General features: G+C 35.4%; 1 protein-coding gene and 1 long non-coding RNA gene across 2 annotated transcripts; one reads left to right on the top strand and one right to left on the bottom strand.

Moving 5' to 3' along the window:
* Positions 1 to 974: 974 nt before the first annotated feature.
* Positions 975 to 5416, top strand: LOC144359422 (alpha-tocopherol transfer protein-like). The gene is made up of 4 exons (XM_078012585.2): positions 975 to 1386; positions 2079 to 2272; positions 2691 to 2801; positions 3415 to 5416. The coding sequence occupies exons 1-4, from the start codon at positions 1017 to 1019 to the stop codon at positions 3670 to 3672; spliced, it is 933 nt and encodes a 310-aa protein (XP_077868711.1). The 5' UTR covers positions 975 to 1016; the 3' UTR covers positions 3673 to 5416.
* A 6717-nt stretch (positions 5417 to 12133) lies between these two features.
* LOC146734264 (uncharacterized) lies at positions 12134 to 13542 on the bottom strand. Its single transcript, XR_014931712.1, has 2 exons — positions 12805 to 13542; positions 12134 to 12580 (listed from the first exon to the last, which is right to left on the bottom strand). It is a non-coding gene; the product is annotated as an uncharacterized LOC146734264 (long non-coding RNA).
* Between the last annotated feature and the right edge of the window lie 2497 nt (positions 13543 to 16039).

Raw genomic sequence — 16039 nt, forward strand, 5'->3', positions numbered from 1 at the left:
ACTGCATCGAAGCTAACAGTCTATATGAAAACATTGGTTGTACTACCATTACCAACATGCAGATTGGTCAATCTTGCTTGTCCAAATTTATTACGAAGAGAAAAGAGTCAACGTGATGGAGGATAGAAACAGGTTATGAAAGACAATGGAATATCAATATGAATTAAATTTGCACTCACTCACACACTGTTTTGGACCTGTTAGTTATAGTGGATGTTGGGTTAGTGCCTTATCTACGCTATTCTTGGACGAAAATACCTTTTATGACGTTATTTTTGGGAAGACAGTGACTAACGCAAGATTTTCCATTTTGGTATCAGTCCGAGTGTAGCATGGATGTTTAATAGAAAATATTACCGTTTAGGACACTCGAATTAGACTGTATTGGTACGATAACCTAAACCTGGTTCATGACAGGGCTGAGTAGGAATTTAATAATTAGGGTTTATCCGCATGTCACGAACGATAGTGATATCGCTTGTCCTAGCATCGACCTGCCTGCTATCACCATGGAGATAATATTATCTCGCAGTAACCAATCATTGACATCACTATGAAAATAGTATTATGACACTGTTTTTAAATATTGCCCATCACCATGGAGATAATATCATCTCTCGGATACTGAGGATAGTCATCCCCATGAGAACACTAGTATATTATTGATCTAAATCATTTCCAATAATTAGTGATATAATCTCGCTTGTTCAATTTTTACTTACCACTTTTGAAATAATATCTCGTTGCACACATCTGGCATCTATATCGCGTTTGTACTGTTTCATTCTGTTGCCTCTTTGGGCTGAGCTAAATATGACCTCCGTTTTTTCCTGTTTTTGTTTTAATCTGTCTTTTTGACTGAATGTGCGTGTACAGGTTTTACTCGCGTAAATACTTGTTCTACGACGGAAGGTTCAACTGCCTTATTGTCAGCCTCGTTTACACATATATTGTGTAACCAATCGCATCTTTTAATTTGCTTTTAGTTTGGAGTGTTACATCATTTGTTGTTAGATATGAGTCGTAATAATGACTACGTTTGTACACTGAGTCCTGATCTAATAGAGAAGGCAAAACGGGAACTGAACGAAAACCCGGAGTCACGTCAGCAGCAATTGGCAGATTTACGCGCTATGTTCCGCGAAAGACCCGATATCAAGTTCCGTTTAGACGACTCTTTTTTAATACGTTTTCTACGAGTCCGAAAATTTGATGTTAAGCGTGCCTTCAATACATTAGTTCATTACTATGAAGTGAGGTCCCAGTATATGGATATCTTTACCGAGTTTGCACCATCTACAGTCCCGCAACCACTCGGGGACGAGGTTGATTTGGTATTGCCAGGTAGAGACAAAGATGGACGCCGAATATTCATCAAAAGGCCGGGTAAGTATTGTTTTGTCAATACACCCAAATACCTGACAACGTCAAACTTCATTACTTATATAATATACTATTTCTCATAACCGTTTTCTCCAGTTTTCATCCGCCTATTTATGTCGTGATTTTATTTCGCAATATATTTAATAATGTCAATGGTGCTGTGGGTAATACGGCATCGGACTGAGATGAACGGCAATTGGCTCAATATATTGTTCTGGTAAAAGAACACCGTGATATGCAAACTCTATGAACTAGTGTACGATGTTTGTAAACTGATGTTTGTAAATAAATCGAAACATATATATATGAAAATTGTCACCTGTTTTTTTGCTTTTATAATTTTACTTCGAACTTCTATTTTACAGCGAAAAATGAATTTATTTCTATTGTCATTCATTTTTATTTTGCTGTAGAAGTGCATTTTATAAAATAAAGTCATTGATTTACTCAATATAGTTTAATGTTTAGCTTGAATAAAACAATTCTGCTGACATAGTAGCAACAATTCATCAGAGTGTGAAATAACTCTCTTCGTCACCATATATTACATTGGTGCTGGTTTACTTATATATTGAGAATAATTCACCAGACTGTCGCAATATGGTTCAGTTTGTAATGCCATATGACAGCCCAAAGACGAGCATTTATATTAAAGTGAGTTTTTTATTAGCATAATATTTTTCAATATTTGTCAGGACGATGGGACACAGACACATATTCGGCCATACCGTGCTTCAAGTCAACTCTACTTCTCCTGGAGATGCTCTCAGAAGACGAGGAAACACAAGTAAATGGTATTGTGTTTGTTGTCGATTATGCGGGAATGACCATGAACCATGCTAAACAGATGAACCCTATTATAATGCGAAAACTTACCGATATAATTCAGGTGACTGAAAAATAATTCACACTGCTTTATATTGAGCATGCAGTAGTAGCGGCCATTTTGTTTTGAAACTTATTTACCAAAGGCATTGAAAGACCTCTTACTTTATATAAAATTATAGTGTGATCAATTTTGATATCTTCAGTTATTTTCAAAATATTAAGTGGTAAAATAGATAATTCGGGGTGGGTGACAAATAAACTGTGGTTGCATGTCACTGTGATCGGTCAACAGCATTGATTTCACATTAGATGGTTGAATTGATCCATGCCATGTATGAAATATATAGTAATTCCTTAAAAACATGGTCACTGGTCATTGTATGTATCATATTCAGTCTTACGTTCGTATGACATGCAATCGATGCAATGTGCCTATATTGCCATTTATACGTAATTATGTTGTGTATTTCACTCTACAGAATGCCATGCCACTGAGATTAAAGGCTATACACCATGTCAACCAGTCAAAACTATTTGACATAGTATTCGGGATTATAAAACCCTTCCTCACTGAAAAGATGACCAAGAGGGTAAGTGTGTTGTGGCGCTCTACATCGATCGATCTGGGTCACTGATGGGCGAGTCTTTGAATTATCAATGTGTGCAAAAATAGATCAACCTACAAGCTAATAAAACAAAAAGAGTGTATTCAGTCATTTTAGACTGACCTTTATATTACATATTATTTATACTTATTGCTGAAGGAGTCGTGTTGTTTGCGTCGTTATTGTGGATCTGCCATCATCAACAGGAACCATAAGCGCCATGTTTCCATGTATGAAATTGTTATAGAGTTTGTGCTACGGAAACACATATTTGCTTAGTAAAAATTAGAGTCAGGATAGCTGACATTTATTTCACAACAAAATATCAAATGCACAAAGAACCCGGACAAACTGTTAGAAAAGTGTCACGTGATAATTGGTATATTTTGTTCTAATCAGCCCACGAATAATTTGTCTGTTGACTTGAGTTAGACGTGATTCCGTGACTGAAATAAACAAGCCTTACGATATATAGGGTAAAAGGAAATAGACCAGCTCATATTCTGACTTACTCATTTACTCGGTTGCCAGTTGATAGAATTAAGTTTCATTTTTCTTTTTTGTTACAACAAAGTGTGTTCTTTTGTCTACACTGTAGTTGTATTTTCATGGAACTGAATTCGATACTTTGCACCAACACATACCATCATCAATCTTGCCAGCGGAATATGGTGGAGTCCTTCAAAATGTAACCAACAGACAGTGGATCGATCGGTTGGTGGCAGAAGAGGCAAAATTTACTGAGAATAATAACTACGGGTTTCCGAAATCTAAAGAAGCCCTAGGTGGTGTAAAAAGTGGTATGGATCCAGCTGGTGGACTCGTGGGGACATTTAAATCGTTGAACGTCGACTAGTATTCATTCTAATCTTGTCTATTAATCTTTTCGGGGTTTATTTTTGTGACAAACTATTTATCAGAGAAAGGGGAATACTATTGTGGATAAACCATACAGTTTTGTGCACACATGTCATTTTATATTTAGAGACCTACATAGACCTCTGACGACATATGACACATTCACTGTATTGACATCCTTCACATGGTAATCGCATTTATTTGAGGATCTAATGGGTAAGTTCTGCGCATGCACAACACATCACGAATGGGATTCCCTCACTCCCGGGATTCACACTCTGATTTGTGTGGTACTTACCCAGTACTAATCCAACACAGTGCGACTTGAATTCATCCAAGTATTCTATTTCATACCATACCTTGCTTGCACACGTACACAAATTGCAATGCAATGTGTCTCGTTCATCAGATCGTGGACAGGTTTTAACCCTTGATCTCATAGCTGTTATGTAATTATTTTACTAATCAACAAAATGTTACCAACAAGTCATCAGAGAGCAACAACACGGCTTATTCCCACTGAATCAGGAGTGTGGAAAATCTGTTATGTATTGCGTTAATAATACGACCAAACCATTTTGATCATAGGAGTGTCAAGTACATCACTTGGATGAGCTTTAAAACAATTTGATTATTATGAGCATAATACAAACAACTTTGAAGAATTCACTTATTTTTTTAAAATCAGAGTAAAATAACACAACTTAAAAATTACAAGTCAGATACTTCAACGAGCATACGTCACCCAATAATAATTTAACCTTATTTGCATACCGAGCACGCCTTTCACATATATTTTGATAGATTACAATTCAGCCGTTAATATTTTTCTAGTCATGTCCCGGGATACGAAACAGCTATCGTGTTACAATTTCCACAAATTGCCAATAGAGGGCGTATGTTAAAAAGTAAGTCACATGGCTCGATCACCACATTGGATTAACGAGAAAACGGCTTACACATTATGTTCACTACTCGACCAATTACTTTTGTTTATAATTACATTGGTTTAGTTAGGCCTCTTACAAGATCAACAGCACCAAATCCACCATGAATGTTCACGTAGTTAGATTTGTTAGATTTAAGAAAACCAGGAAGTATACTGTTCTTGTACTTACTGTGGTGGCTTGAGCAATTTGAATCTTTTCTTGTACCATATTTGATATATCTGTATTTTTTTCAATATTAGGCCAGACTTTTTTTATTCCTTGTTTCTCGAGTAATAAGGCAAGTAATAAGGCAATGTTTTTTCTCGAGTAATAAGGCAATGTTTTTTGCGGAGGGCGGAAAAAAATAAAATAATTCTTTTTTTCCATTAGATTTTTGTGTGATTCTCAAAGAATTGTAAGTGAGATCATTGATCGGAGAGAAGAAATGAAATACAATTTTATTCCATGTATAACCTTGTTTCTCATCTGCGCGAGACTTCGGTACTTTGATCAGGATACTCCCACAAAAATGCAACTTGGGTTTGTTATGCGGCGGGCGGAAAAAAATGAAGATAAAAATAAGTTTTTTTTAGCAATTTTTTGCACTTACAAGTCGGCGGGCGCGAGAAATTACGCTGAAATAAAATGTTATTTTTATTTCATTTCTGGCTCCTGTTTATTCGGCGGGCTCGCGAAACAAGGGATAATAAAAGTCTGGCCTTATCAATAGCATCCATATTCTGTGACATGACTTGTCATACTATATGTAATTTCTGAAAAATGGTATAACAATTAAATTAAATGTATGTAGAAGCGTACTGTGATTGATCACGTGGTTTAGCAGTCATAATTTATTGGAAATAAACTGAAAAAGCTCCATATAAATATCGGTTTTAAATACACAACAAATAAAAGTTAATCTATTGGTGTGTCGGGCATCTTGAATTTTTACCACACAGTTATACAAAGATCACACTTGGCCAAACACTGAGTCTTGGATCCATACATTGCTGTTTAGAGCTTTTATAAATTAATATTTAATTGTGAAATGTAATCAGAACAAACCATGTCATGTCATTTGCACACATCATTAGTGATATGTGTCACGGGGTACCACCATGCAAGTTAGATTCATTGACAAATGATTGTTTTTGTAAAATCTATTTTTATTCTATGCCGATTGTTCTGGTCGTTTGTTTATTTCTGAAACTCCACATTTCAAGTTGTTAATTTGTTAATAAGTTCTGTAATTCTAAGTTGTTTTTCAGATGCAACTACATTTTTCCTCTGCAGATTGTGATCGGGATATTTGTATATCAGCAACAACCACCGTTTTGGTTTGTGTATTTTTAGATGAGGAATTCACACACTTGTTGCTGTTGTCAGGCATTTCTGCTTGGTCAAGAATTGGAGATTTAGAGGCGGGTGAGAGTTTTTTTTCAACTATTGCAAAAGTCCAGTAATAGTATATTTTAACTATGACATCCGTATTCATAGTACATATATCTGGTTGGGATACCGGTTGGGATAGCTATGCAAAAAAAGACGTTCAAAAAAAAAAACCGTTTGTTGTCGTGTGATATGCACGACAATACAGCCTTTTGTGCTAATAATGTCCGTTCCATTGAGAACAATGGGCGAAGCAATGTGAACCTTTATTCACGTCTTAGTCAGACTGCTGTGTATAAGTCAGTAACCGCACCTCGCAGTTTTTTTACAGCAATACTTATTGTCAGTGATCTTGTGAACTTCACTAGATGCTGACCATAACCGTGATTGCTACACTTAAATTAGCAGGGCCATTCGTACTAATTATATTGTCAGAGTGCTATCAAGCAGACACAGAAACGCATATCACGATTACGGCGTTTGTTTTCGATTTAAAGTTCACTCAGTCATAACACACTCGCTCGTCACGTGTTAACGTAAAGTGGCACTTGCTGTCGTGATAAGGTTCACTTAAGTTAGACAACTACGCTGTATACACACAATGTATACAAACGAAATGGCAATACCATTTGTAAGCAAACCAGGAAACAGGAAATAACTATATTGTTTTGTATTGCAAGGTGCATTACAGCTTCACCACGATGTATCTGGGAGTATTTTTGATGTTTGTGATCATTTGCACATCACTGATGTTCTTCGATGTGGATAGCCAGGTTGAAATTGCCGTGTTGGAAGGTGAGAACATCACACTAACACATGTAGTGCAGACCGCGAATGTGCATGGATATTTTGATGTTTACTGGGACACACCAGAACATTCTGTTTGCTGGGATTTTCGTTGGGACGTCGATATAAATAGGCATTGCAGTACCAATGAAAAGTACTCACTCTCCACCGAATACGATACAGTAGATGCAGGAATGTCCATTGTTAACGTTAAAAAAATTGACGAGGGACGTTATTTTGTTCATGTCTTTCCGTTTATATATCCATATATGGAATACCAGCTAATAGTCGTCGTCCCACCAATCGATCCCTATCCATTATGTACAATTACACCGTTACAGGCAATCAGCGAGAAGCATGCTGGTACAAAAACAATAGTTTGTGAAAGTCGTGGAGGTGATCCGCCAAGTACATTAAGTCTCATATCTTCAAGAAATGAGACCATAACTTATGCTGAACCCATCGGTAATACGACATATTTGATATACACATTTCAGCCAGACATTGACGACCATGGATTGGTATTCATTTGTAAAGCAACCCAGGCTGGAATAGAAACAGGAATATGTGAAACAACTCCTATTGAAATAATACCGGCCCCACCAGTCATTTTAGTATTCACTCAGGTCGATGGTAGCATGTTGTTTGCATGCACAGTTGAAAGTAAACACCAACCGGTGTCATTTAACTGGTACTTTAATAACGAGCACGTGGTCGAGTCAAGTCGTTTTCGGATTATGGGGATTGGGGACATGCTTCAAGTTATGAACGTTTCATCTGAAGACAATGGAACTAGTGTCAAATGCACAGTAACTAACCGTGTGGGCGTGGCAAATGCTGACATAGAGATATATTTACCAGAACCAACCGGTAATGAAACATCCACCAAGAACCAAACAGAATTGATAAGTAGCTCCATAGAATGCCCGATATTTGAATGTGCATTCTCGGGATTAATTATTGGAGCATTTATAGGAGGTGTAATGTTTACTGTTGTTGTGTTTCTGGTCTACATGTATCGTATTGGCCATCTACAGTCGTGTATTCAACGCTTTAAAAAGACGAAAAACGATGCCGTCAAAATAGATACGATCAGTGCCAACATCAACAAGGGAAAAGGCATGGATGATAATAAAAATACTCCAGTCAACGTTGCATATGAAAGCGTCTCGGATGCAGTGCAAATCCAGCCCGATCACTATATGTCGCTTGTTAGAGGCGGTACAGACAATAACGAATATGAGGGACTCCGTTATGGACAGAAAACACCCGATGATTATACATATGAAAATGTTTGACATTTGACAGTTATACCACAAGTGTTGTAAACTTTTAATTGTATTTTTAAGTCTATAAAACAAATTAATAGGTCAAGACGATGTTCAAAGCTATATTATACGCTCTATAATTAAATGAATGTACACAATGTGATATTATTACACTCTATAATTAAATGAATATGTACAATGTGATATTATTCCATTCTATGATTAAATGGATATGCACAATGTGATATTATTACACTCACTGATTAAATGAATATGTTCAAAGCTATATCAATACGCTCTATAATTAAATGAATGTACACAATGTGATATTATTACACTCTATAATTAAATGAATATGCACAATGTGATAATATTACGCTCTATAATTAAATGAATGTACACAATGTGATATTATTACACTCTATAATTAAATGAATGTACACAATGTGATATTATTACACTCTATAATTAAATGAATATGTACAATGTGATATTATTCCATTCTATGATTAAATGGATATGCACAATGTGATATTATTACACTCACTGATTAAATGAATATGTTCAAAGCTATATCAATACGCTCTATAATTAAATGAATGTACACAATGTGATATTATTACACTCTATAATTAAATGAATATGCACAATGTGATAATATTACGCTCTATAATTAAATGAATGTACACAATGTGATATTATTACACTCTATAATTAAATGAATATGCATAATGTGATATTATTACGCTCTATAATTAAATGAATGTACACAATGTTATATTATTCCATTCTATGATTAAATGGATATCTACAATGTAATATTATTCCATTCTATAATTAAACAATGTAATATTATTCAATTCTATGATTAAATGGATATGTACAATGTAATATTATTCCATTCTATAATTAAACAATGTAATATTATTCCATTCTATGATTAAATGCATATGTACAATGTAATATTATTCCATTCTATGATTAAATGGATATGTACAATGTTATATTATTCCATTCTATGATTAAATGGATATGTACAATGTTATATTATTCTATTCTATAATTAAATGGATATGTACAATGTTATATTATTCCATTCTGTAATTAAATGAATATGCACAATGTTATATTATTCCATTATATAATTAAACAATGTAATATTATTCCATTCTATGATTAACTGGATATGTACAATGTTATATTATTCTATTCTATAATTAAACAATGTAATATTATTCCATTCTATAATTAAATGAATATGCACAATGTTATATTATTCCATTCTATAATTAAACAATGTAATATTATTCCATTCTATGATTAAATGGATATATACAATGTTATATTATTCCATTCTATAATTAAACAATGTAATATTATTCCATTCTATGATTAAATGGATATGTACAATGTTATATTATTCTATTCTATAATTAAACAATGTAATATTATTCCATTCTATGATTAAATCCAACTAAAATCTATGTTAAGGTAGCGAGAAGGGAAATTTTCACTTTTTTCTTGATTTTTCAAAAATTGATAAAACGGTTACTTTAGATTTTGATACATCACCCCAGGTTTACAAAAGATCGAAATTGCGAAATAACGTTGCTCAAATTAGTGTTTTAAAACACTAGCAGAAAAGACTACAACTGCCGTTTCGTGGATATTTGCATAGTGTTTATCTTTGGAAGGAATTAAATGATAAAATCTTATCTGTATACTCTGTTGTTGACGATTCTGATATAACGGATGATAAGCTTCCAGTTGCAAACAATGCGTGTTTATCTAACGTCCATTGTCAGCATTATTGTCAGTCGAGACTTCGTCGGAGAAACATGGTCATACAGTACTCATTTCGCCCAACCTTCCGCTTTTACATCGACCGCTTATCGCTTAATTTCCGACCACGCGGTCTTGTCCGACCGGAAACCGACCGCATTTTAATCGCGTTTTTTTTTCGCTCGCTCGCTCATTGAAAACATTGACCGCTCGCCCAAACACTGAAAACTGGCACATGGGTGGTCGAAATGGTGGTTTTGATAGTAAGTGTGAACATACAACTAGTATTAACTATTATTACATTCTGAACGACACTTCAAATCTAATAGCTGTATTACACTTGTATCGTGAAAGCAACTGAACTGGGACCTCTTGTTACGTGTTTTGGGTGCTTGTTCTAGATGTAATATTTTTATTTTTATTTTAATGAGACAGTTACGTGAAAAAAGCCTAGGTAACTTCTTTTGACAGAGCAGAGAAACGAGGAAATTTTAGTGATTAATTCCAAAAATAACGATATCGAATCCACATCGGTCCACGTCTGGTAAAATTTGACATTCAATTTTTAAAATTAAGTCACGATCATTGAATGAGCTCGGTCTATTCCGTATACGTACCGCAAAAGTGTTCCCACAAAAAATATTTTCGACTAAAAACGGCCACATGCCCTGAAAAATCGAACAGAGCTTGACATGTATGAATAATTTATTGGGCTTAAAAGAAAAACGTGTCAAATTTAGTTATAGCCATAACTATTTGGTGGCCAGTCGATGAACAATTCAAAGTCCTTCAGGGCTGAAAATCATCGACGCTACTCTGGTTTACTTTATTTCACAACTTGCAGAGAAAACTGATTCGCGTGAGCTCTAATGTATCTTAGCCTAGTATTTTCTTTTTGAACTAAGGTCAAATTCCATCAGTTTGTCAAAATATATGTTTTTCAGCGAATAATTTTGAAGCCTGTCACAGCACAAACAACTATGTGAATCGACGCCGGTGATTGGATTGTACGACGACCCTTCAATTAGCGTCAAATATGCTTTGTTACAACATCATTGATTGGCTGAGAGTCACCTGATCGGAGCACGAACTGGGTCACAGAACCATATTTGTCCGTATTATCAACAGGACTTTGCAAAATAACCACACCCTCATTTTCAATCTTTTTTAGCGCGGAAGTTGCCAACAAATGTAAAAAAATCGTGAATTTCATGGATTCGAATAAAATAAAGCAAGCGATTGATGATTATGGATAATCAAGGATGATTATTAATATTTTCCCCGATGCTCTTCGAATTTTTATTTTTTTTATTTCAAGGTAAGAAATGGCTAGTTGAGGTTGCATCGTCTTCAATGCGGTTGTTTCACCGCGAACAACTCTAGCTCTGTTTTGGGCATGGTTTAGTTTTACGATGTAAAATAAAATATATATTAAAATAATAATACTTGATTAATTATTTGGGGTTTCAGCCCACAAATTACGGACATGATCTCCATGAATTACAGTCAATGTTTGTCTTCTCTCGGCTGATTGTCACGGTGTTGATCGACGCCCTTCCTAAACTCAGTATGGAGAAACCAATGGGGATCGACATTCCAAACAAACAATCGAAATTATCAACGAACGACGAGATTTTTCTAGATATTTACAAACATACTGTCATGACAAACAAGTAGTTTAAGATGGACTATAGGTACGACCATGAGGGCGCTGTTCATAATCGGATGCGATGACGTCATACGAACAGCGCCCTCATGGTCGTACCTATAGTCCAGCTTTAGCATAAATAATGACGTCACAATGGGAATTCGTGCAAAAATTAGCATAAATGAGGACCAATGCCGTAAAGGGATCATTTGAATGAAGATGACGTCACAATGGGATATTGTGAATACATTTGCATACATAAAATAGATGTGAATACGAGGTCGTGTCGAGGTCATCGTGACATTTGCATAAATTACTATCAATTTTTTTAATTATTTTTTTTTTTTTTTTTTTTTTAATTATTTTTAATTTTTTTTTTAATTGGACAGGCGTGGACGAAAGATTTTAGCATAAATGAGGACCAATGCCGTAAGGGAAATTGTGCATACATTTGCATACATAAAATAGATGTGAATACGAGGTCGTGCCGAGGTCATCGTGAATACATTTGCATAAATTACCATCAATTTTTTTTAATTATTTTTAATTATTTTTTTAATTGGACAGGCGTGGACGAAAGATTTTCAGAATATATCGTAGAGGGCGCTCACACATACACACACACACACACACACACACGTTAATAAATACACGTCATTTTGAAAACTAATGGAGTTTATTGCACAAAAGAAGTAAACAAGAATGAAATATTGACATGGAGTATATATTTATGACATGGTTGAGTATTTTTTTAACGTCACAAAAAAACATACGATGTGAGTAAGGAAAATAGTTGCGTAGTGTATAAATGTTTAGCGTGATTAAATATTTCTTTGTTAACACCTCGAAAAATACGTAGATACATGTAAATGTGCGGCGTGGTTAAATTTATTTTTAATGCCACAAAAAATACGAGTACATAAACGATTCGATTAAAACACAGAAACGAGAAAAGCCAATAATAGTAAACATTGATCAATAAAAAATAATTCATTCTATATATACATATGTTGTTTATTTTTACATTTCTTACTTCCTTTCAATGAGTCAAGCAGTCTGTACACTTTTTTTTTTTATTCCATCACTATAATCAGAATCGCTCATCTGTCGTACAAGAAAGAGAGAGAGAGAGGATAATATTAAAAACCGATAGTTATATAAAGAAAGTATAAGTTATGTGTTGAAAATTTAATAGTATGAATTATCCCGTAAAACTGCGGTCATCAATCCGCTAAAATGCAAAGTATGCAAAATCGGTTGATCGACGTACAGTTTGTTTTTCAAAAAAATGGCGGACTACGCTACTATGAGTTAAAATGTATAATTACCTGATCGTTTCACAGAATAACTTTTGACATACATAATCATCACACGGAATGAGTTTACGGTGTAACGTAGCGATTTTCGTTTTTCCCTCGGCGAAGAAGATATGTCCTCGCTTCTTGCCAAAGATTCAAAGGTGGTAGACCAAGTTTGACCTTCCGTGAAAAGTTCATCTCATGGACACAACGAGTCATACAGGACGTATTGGCAACACATGGCTTGAAAGTAATTGATGATTGTAGATCCACGTACGAGAAATCTTATACATTCCATGACATGACTACCGTACGAGTCAAAATAGTCTTTGTGGTAAGGGTATTTCAGACAGAAAGTGGCCCAACGCGTTTCACTCGCGAATATCAACAGTGTTTGATATAAGCGATGTGTATCATTCCGAAGCACACTTGTGAGTGCCAGTCTGAACTCAATCACAAGATTAAATGTAAGGCGTGTCTAGTCCTAAGTGTTCCCAACGTGAAATAGACCTCCCACGTAGATGATAAACAACAGATGTTGGTATATTTATGTTATCTAAAACATGAACACTCACAAACAGCCTGAGGGATATTGAGTTTCAAGTTGAAAGCGTGAATTTCGACCTGCGTGTATGGGATACTGATAACATGACTCGACATTCTGTTGACCCCGGCACTATCAGTCAATTCACTGACTTAAACCACAGTCACTCTACTAGGACGGTTAGGAAGCGCCGCGTCATTCTATTGTACCCACCCTCGTCTCCATAAACATTGAAACAAGAGAGGTGTTAACGAGTTAAGAAGTCATTAGCATTAAACAGGCGACGGAAAACACGCGATAAATCATGAGACAGTGCGAGAGTTGCGTCATTTTCCCCCACAAAGCATTGCAATACATGGCACTTTGACCTTTCAACGAAGAGCAGTCTCAAATGCGGAAATGAACATGCTTTGTATATACACGTTTTTCGCGAGAAAATCTTGCTGTCTTGTATGGCATTCTGAAATTATAAATAGTTAATAGAATACTATATTAGTGAATTTCCCCCAAAAGTCGCCCCTGTCTCGACTGAATCAAAACATGTTGAACGGGATTTGTATCAGTCGTCAAATAAAGCGAATGGAGGGATATGAAAGCACGACAATCAAAAATCTCTTTTGTCCAATTACCTCCTATGAAAACTATGCAATAAAGCAACACGGCGACCACCTCCATAGACGAAAACATGCAAAACTTCGCCATAAAGTGACTCTAAAAACACACAAAAAATACGAGAATGGACAAAGGAATATTGTAAAGGTTTGCAGACATCAATGTTTTTAGCGATAAAATTGTTTCTAAACTGAGTGAGGGGTTTATTTTACGGACCGAAAGACTGTTAGAGATCAAGACAAAGAGACTGTCAACAAAACACCGTTTTTCTCGAGTAAAGCATCTTCAAGATTGCAAAAGAATGCTCATCTGAAAAATACAATATCACTCCTAGTCACAGTTCAGTTGAGATTGTAGTTTGATGTAAAAATAAAGCACAATTTAAAAAAGTTCACGGTCTTCTCGAGGGTCTTCTCGAGCAACATCGAACGCAATAAATAATGGTGAAAAATAGTGCATTCCAATGACAAATACGTCATAGTTTTGAGACCAGCATAGGTTCTCAGAAGCTGCTCGTTCACACCTTTAACCAATAGAGCTTCCTAACCGTCCTAGTAGAGTGACTCCTAGTAGAGTGACTGTGCTTAAATTATTTTTATCAATTACCCTTTGCTAAAATACTACCGTCATTTTCCACGTCATTAAAAAAAACATGCCCCGCAGCGGAGGGATTTGAAATAAAACACGTTCAATCTCGTAATGACGCGTTCTCCGTGTCAATGTTACGATTATACTCGAAATTGACTATTTGGGGGATAAAAACTGGGTCAACTTGATTCAGTCAACATGAATCTGACCCAGGCAGTATGATGATTCCAGTCCGTCACCAATTCACTTGTCTGAAAAGGCACACCCCAAGGGTGTATGACGCCTTGTCTCAATTCAGGCCGAATCAAAGACTGTGCACGCCGTCGATCTATATCTGTGATCGATGTAGACGAGAAACATTCCACCACTCTGATCGTTTTTATATCATCGGTAATTCAGTGTACCGCTCGAATGTAATGCATCAATCAATAGTTTAGTTTTGAAGGTTTATTTTACAATAACTGGAAAACCGACCGAAATCGCGAAATTTTAGGATTCAATCTTTACTCAGTCAAACATCAAAACTAAGTATTCAGTTCATTCTCTCTTCACTAATAAAATGGCAGTACTCAGCAAACTATCATTCATCGTTTTTTTAAACATCATTTCGAGTATCCACGATTTCGAAATACTAGAAGAGGCAAGAACGAACGTTACATTTGAATGGTCAAATGACAAGGGGCTGACCCCGCTCGAACGTGCAACAGAATGTATTAAATACATTGACCCATTTGAAAAACAGAGTCAACCTCAAAACATTGAGAGCCATAGCCGATGCTTCAAACAACGAGTTTCTCTTCAAATGGTTCAAAACCAAATTAAATGAAGCACTATGATTCGTCACAAATTACGCTGACATCCTTAGCAGCCTGGCAAAAGAAATCACTCAACTAACCACACCACCAGATTCAAATTTCCACGATCAACGACAAAAAAGAAACATTATAGACGATCTCCTGTTCGAGGTAACGGCCTTGGCTTGGCTACAAAGAGACAATTGTAGTTACTAGCTCGAGAAATTGACCCATATTTCTAAGACAAAATTAACCAAATTTTGAAATTATACATATTTTAATACCAAACTTGTTATTTTTACCAGCAAACTACTGAATCACAGTACGTATAATAACGTATACCATTGACAAATTCAGACTCCGCTTATAAATTATACTCGATTATGTCTTTACCACTAATTTAAAATAAACAGTTATATTGGAAAGAATGAGATGAAATTTTATTATTATCATTGTAGATTCAATAAGCAAACTGGAAGCGGGTCAAGAAATCGTAAATGTTTCATATTATAGAGATGGTGCGTAGTTTGTTCTTTGACGGTAAACACGTACGCATTTTCAATGGCGAACATCGACCAGTAATAATGGCATACACTTTGTATGCTAATTCATGTTTAATAAAATGCGCTAAGTTTTGATTATTCCCAAGATGTACAGAGAGCACTCGCTTATCCATTAGACAGATTCCACTATACAATTATAATATCCTGACCGCATTGTTTAAACT

This window comes from Saccoglossus kowalevskii, chromosome 15, assembly GCF_978046115.1.
Source record: "Saccoglossus kowalevskii chromosome 15, keSacKowa6.1, whole genome shotgun sequence".
NCBI lineage: Eukaryota > Metazoa > Hemichordata > Enteropneusta > Harrimaniidae > Saccoglossus > Saccoglossus kowalevskii.

Excerpts from the sequence above, each read along its gene's own strand:
- LOC144359422 (XM_078012585.2), top strand. The coding sequence starts at position 1,017 with ATGAGTCGTAATAATGACTACGTTTGTACACTGAGTCCTGATCTAATA. Across the intron at positions 2,273-2,690 it reads AACTTACCGATATAATTCAG|AATGCCATGCCACTGAGATT; the intron begins GTGACTGAAAAA and ends TTCACTCTACAG. Across the intron at positions 2,802-3,414 it reads CTGAAAAGATGACCAAGAGG|TTGTATTTTCATGGAACTGA; the intron begins GTAAGTGTGTTG and ends TCTACACTGTAG.